Below are 6,000 nucleotides of genomic sequence, written 5' to 3'. Positions count from 1 at the left end.
AAATCGTCTTGCAATTGCGTGACGCAACTATGGCATTTTCGTCCAAAAAAAATTATAATTAAAATTTTTTGAAAAATAAAAAAATAAAAATTTGCGTCACGCAACTTGGGCATTTTTGTCCAAAAATAAATAAAAGTGTCAGCTGACACTTTTCGCATTTAAGGCCTTTTTTAAGATCATTTCATCAAATTTCCCCTATAGAAGGTTGCATACTCAATGAAACATAAATCAAATATAAATCTCTCATATTATGAAACGGTACAAATTTTGGAACATTACTTCATCTATCAAAATTCAAAACTACCAAAACATTTAAGGACAAATAACAAGTCATTATTAAAATTCTCGACATTTGAAACAGAAATTACACATAAAATCAAACCAAGCCGGTTTTAGAACAACAAAATAACAAACAAATAACTGTTTATTATTTAGAACTTACTTGCAAAGAGGAGACCATTCTTTGCCAATTCATCCAAACTCTCTACTTTAGGTTGGGCTCTAGCCACATTAGCAATGGCCTTGTTTTCTTCAGGTGTTCCACCTTCCAAAAACACACCAGCAACTTTTCCGTCTTTGATCCAGTAAGATCCGAACTTCGGGTTTGGGTTTTCGGGATTGTTGTCTCCGAATAGAACAGTTTCACCTACATTGTCGCCGTAGAACTGCCATGAAAGGCTGAATGAACGGGAATAGAAGTAGGGAAGATAATCGTATTCGTCAATAGTCTCCCCTTTCTCGCTTGCAAATAGTGCCTGTATGAAACAATGTCTATATGTTTTTAATATGTGATCAAGATTTGGTATACACTTTTCTTTTTTTTTATTAGATCAAAATGTGTGTATATGTAACACTTGTATGTATATGCATTATGCAAATTCCAAGTTCCATTATATTATTGCGAAAAGGCGAAAGGCCCTGCATAGTGTACCTTAACAGCATGTTCAGCTGATTTGCGGGCATGATCAACATGTTCAACTCTTCTCAAATCGCCATATATTTTCATGGGAAAAGTAGCAACATCACCCACAGCATACACATCAGGAACACTTGTTTTAAAGAATCCATCAGTCTGAAATAATCAAAGGAAACATAAGTATGATAAAGTCAAAGATTCAACTGGTTGAATTTACAAGCTATAAAGTTAACAGGAAAAAAAAGTAATATAACAAACATGAAAATAGCTAAGAGCTCTACCTATTTGTTAGCACATTTTTTATATAATTTGTTTGTCAAAAACCAAAAGAATCTCTATATCAAATGAATCAAAAAAATCACACAATAATCTAGATCGTGATCTATATAATAATAAATGAAGTCAAAAATCACATTATAATTTAGATATAATCTCATAAAATTATCTGGATCATTATTGTGAACATAATCTTATACCAAGCGGGAAAAAATCACTTCAATCAACTTTGACAATGAAATGGTGATTGTCACGACAAAATTGCAGTTTTCAAATAGGCTCAGTAAGTGATTGAAGGCAAAGAAGACAAGAAGCAATACAGCATTGTATCTTGGGGTGAAAAGAAAGTCCTGCAGCTTAATCTTATATGATCCATTATATGTTTGCACAATGTCAAGGAAATATCAGGCAAACCCCTATAATGACCATTTAGGCATAAGAATATCCACAATATATAATAGCCTAGACTCTTGAGAGCCAAGATAGAGTAGTAACCAGATTTATGACTGATAAAGGGTAAACAAACCGACATTAGGCAACAAACAGAGCTATTTTTTTTATGACCAGCTCCGTGAGAGTCATATAACTTCCATTTCTATGATTCAATCTATTTTTAACCTTGACCCTTAAACACTAAAGAGTAGAACCCTTTCCGTTTTCAATAAAATTGAACATTTGTAACTATTATTTACATAGAGTAAAAACTATATCTTAAGAAACCTCAAATTAAAATTGCTAACCTTTATGCCACCTTTCTCTTCTTCAACTTGTCCTTTGAACAAACCTGTAATAGGCCTTCCTCCAACACCAACAACAACAATGTCTGCTTCTAGTGTTCTGCCATCCTTGAGTTTTACTTCCTTCACCTGAGTGACAATACACAAGGTTAAATGCAAATGTATCAAACATGACAGTACAAGTTTCATATCAGACTAAGTACCTCTCCATTAGAATTGGCAGTAAAAGCATTCGCTACAGTTCCTTTTATGATCTTGATTCCTTTGTTTGAATAATAACCCTCATAAAAAGCAGCTAGTTCAGCTGTAAAAAGTCGAGGCACTGCCAAAAGAAGAAAGAAATGAATAACATGAAAGAATTTAAATTCAAAGTAAAAAAGGGCATCAACTAGATATGTGGGTTATTTGAGATCAATTTCAAATAACTCAATATCCAATCTACTCATCAATCACATCATTCAAATCATCAAACAAAATACCCTGTATTTTTTTTAATAGTTTTCATATTTATACCCCTAATAACCTAATTTTCAATAACCTACATCAATGATCAAACAAGGTTACTTGAAAATAACCGCTTGATTATCAAAATAACCCTAGATCAAACATGGCCCAGGAGATACCATAAAATATGAGGTGCCAACATCTGATATAAGAGAGATTTTCACTTACTGCACCAAGGTTCTGGGTAAACCATGACGACATCCAAATTGTTTAATTTAATTCCTGCACTAAGCTCTAGACCAATGTATCCTCCACCAACAATCACCACCTTTCCATCTTTCTTTTCACTAATGGTTTTAACAAGTAGATCAGCATCGACAATATCCCTCAAATACAAGATATTCTTCGAATCAGCCCCTTGTACCCCAAAATCAGACAGCTTTATAACCTGCACAAGATTTGAAAATATATAACTAAACAACAAGACAAAAGGAAAAAACAGGTGGATTGAAACTTTTGAATGATTGACTTTCAAAAGTTAGGTGGATTGAGAACAGGGTTAACGTTTGAATGATCACCCAAAGTCAAACATTTTGTCCTTGATTAGGTTGGATTGAAACTTTTGCATACACAAATGAAGTTTTTTATGTATATTTTGCTTTAGAAAATGAAAAAGAAAATATCATTTTAATACAAAGTTATCCTTTTTGCAAAAAAAGAAAAGGAAGTAATTTTAACTTAGCCCATAATTTTTTTGGCTGGCAAAGGTTATCCTTTTTGCAAAAAAAGAAAAGGAAGTAATTTTAACTTAGCCCATAATTTTTTTGGCTGGCAAAGGACCCTTGTTTGATTCTCAAATTTTTTTAAACAGATGTTTGATTCTCAGATTAAAAGTTTTAATCAAACAAATGTTATCAAAAGCTGGAATAGGAGGAAACCAGGTTAATCTGATGTGAACGAATGTTGAGCATGCTTACATTGGAACCAGTAGCAATGATCAAAGATTGATATTTAAAGGTTTCCCCAGTAGCACTTGTGAGAGTCTTAGAAGCAAGATCTGCCTTAACTATCTCTGTGTTTAGAATCAATTCAATTCCTGCAACAACAAAACAAGCATGGTTAAATCATTTGTCTATTAGATTCTTACCTGAGAGATATGATCTAAATATTCAGGAATTAGCAGGAATCGATCTTACCTTTCTCCACATACCACTCTGGTAGCAATCTTTCACCTCCACCTCCAACACAGGTGTGAAATCCTGGTAGTCTTGGAGGTGCTGTGCAACCAATTTAACAGTGAAAACGTAAACTTCCTTATATTGAATTCAACAAAAAGTAATTGCAAGAAATGCAAAATAACATATAAGTTCACAAAAAACCAGTTAAGGCCTTATATGAACAGCACAATTTTCAATCATTGGTTATCCAACTACAGATCTGAGCTCATTTCAAGCTTTCTAAGTGACTGGAAATAGTACCCAATGGACAAGAAATGCAACTGCATTAGATTATCAGCTTGGATGATTCACAAGATTTGCAAACTTACATTCAGGAAGAAGATATCCCTTGCTAAGAGTTGGACGCTCATAAGGAGCAACCTGAAAGCCAGAAAATGTCCATCATCACAAATACCAATAGCATTACTCCAATAACAAATTAACAACATACATGAAAAAGACAACAGATGCATAGAAAATCATACATACCGCTTCTTTAGAAATAATTGCAAGCTCTCCTGGCTTAACACCTTGCTTGGAGAACTCTCTAGCAGCATAACCCTACAATAATAATACAATATTGCATCAATTCATTTTTTCATATGAAGCCAAAATAAACACACACACAGACAAAACAGTACCTATCAGCCAATATAGAATCAAGATGTTTGATCTACTAACAGAAATGCAGTAAAAATAACACATATAAATCAATACATCACAAAGCTGGACACAAAATTCAAAACAAATCAAAACTATGCTCACCAAGATCTTTTAAGAATGAAAGCAATATAGTAGATGATAACACCTGAGCATAACATTATTAAGGTATTGATGATGAAATTAAAATCAAAACTATCCAGAATCATAAAATAACGAAGGATCTAATTGATAAGAATACAAATCGATTCAATATCTTCGTCCTACATCAAACTTCAATTAAAATGCGATAAAATCGGAATTCTGCAACTCACACCAGCGTTGCCGCCGCCTAAAATCATGGTGTAAGGAAGGAAGTTTTCAGTCATATGAAGCCAAAATAAACACACACAAAAAAAAAAACAGTACATCTCATCCAATATAGAATCAAGATGTTTGATCTACTAACAGAAATGCAGTAAAAATAACACATAAATCAATACTTCACAAAGTTGGACACAAAATCAAAACTATGCTCACGAAGATCATCTTTGATAATAAAAGCGATATAGTAGATGATAACACCTGAGCATAATATAATGAAGGATCAAAACTATCCAGAATCATAAAATAACGAAGGATCTAATTCATAAGAATACAAATCGATTCCGTATCTTCAATCCTACATCAAACTTCGATTAAAAATACGATAAAATCGGAATTCCGCAACTTACACCAGCGTTGCCGCCGCCTAAGATCATGGTGTAAGGAACCAAGTTTTCAGTCATATGAAGCCAAAATAAACACACACACACAAAACAGTACCTCTCAGCCAATATAGAATCAAGATGTTTGATCTACTAACAGAAATGCAGTAAAAACAACACATATAAATCAATACTTCACAAAGTTGGACACAAAATTCAGAACAAATCAAAAAACTATGCTCACGAAGATCATCTTTGATAATGAAAGCGATATAGTAGATGAAAACACCTGAGCATAACATAATGAAGGATCAAAACTATCCAGAATCATAAAACAACGAAGGATCTAATCGATAAGAATACAAATCGATTCCGTATCTTCAATCCTACATCAAACTTCAATTAAAATGCGATAAAATCGGAATTCTGAAACTTACGCCAGCGTTGCCGCCGCCTAAGGTCATGGTGTAAGGAAGGAAGTTTTCAGTCATATGAAGCCAAAATAAACACACACACACAAAACAGTACCTCTCAGCCAATATAGAATCAAGATGTTTGATCTACTAACAGAAATACAGTAAAAATAACACATATAAATCAATACTTCACAAAGATGAACACAAAATTCAAAACAAATCAAAAAACTATGCTCACGAAGATCATCTTTGATAATGAAAGCGATATAGTAGATGAAAACACCTGAGCATAACATAATGAAGGATCAAAACTATCCAGAATCATAAAACAACGAAGGATCTAATTGATAAGAATACAATCGATTCCGTATCTTCAATCCTACATCAAACTTCGATTAAAAATACGATAAAATCGGAATTCTGCAACTTACACCAGCGTTGCCGCCGCCTAGGATCACGTATTTGAAGCTTTTCTCCGCCATTGATGAGATTATCGATTCAGATCAGAAAACAAAATGAAATCGCAGCTTAGAGAATGAGAAAAACTTTATCGATGAATGGATTTTGATTGATTGATAGGTTTATCGCGATATTTAAGACAATACCATTTTCAATTTTATAATGGGAAAAATAAATTCCAAATTAGTG

General features: G+C 33.2%; 1 protein-coding gene across 1 annotated transcript; it reads right to left on the bottom strand.

The window, feature by feature from the left end:
• Positions 1-217: 217 nt before the first annotated feature.
• LOC124941764 (monodehydroascorbate reductase 1, peroxisomal-like) lies at positions 218-5,937 on the bottom strand. The gene is made up of 10 exons (XM_047482117.1): positions 5,784-5,937; positions 4,080-4,151; positions 3,920-3,971; positions 3,570-3,650; positions 3,351-3,469; positions 2,602-2,821; positions 2,133-2,251; positions 1,933-2,058; positions 932-1,072; positions 218-755 (listed from the first exon to the last, which is right to left on the bottom strand). The coding sequence occupies exons 1-10, from the start codon at positions 5,832-5,834 to the stop codon at positions 432-434; spliced, it is 1,305 nt and encodes a 434-aa protein (XP_047338073.1). The 5' UTR covers positions 5,835-5,937; the 3' UTR covers positions 218-431.
• Positions 5,938-6,000: the final 63 nt, after the last annotated feature.

The sequence above is a fragment of the Impatiens glandulifera genome, chromosome 6 (assembly GCF_907164915.1).
Source record: "Impatiens glandulifera chromosome 6, dImpGla2.1, whole genome shotgun sequence".
NCBI lineage: Eukaryota > Viridiplantae > Streptophyta > Magnoliopsida > Ericales > Balsaminaceae > Impatiens > Impatiens glandulifera.
This window is presented reverse-complemented; position numbering and strand designations above follow the sequence as displayed.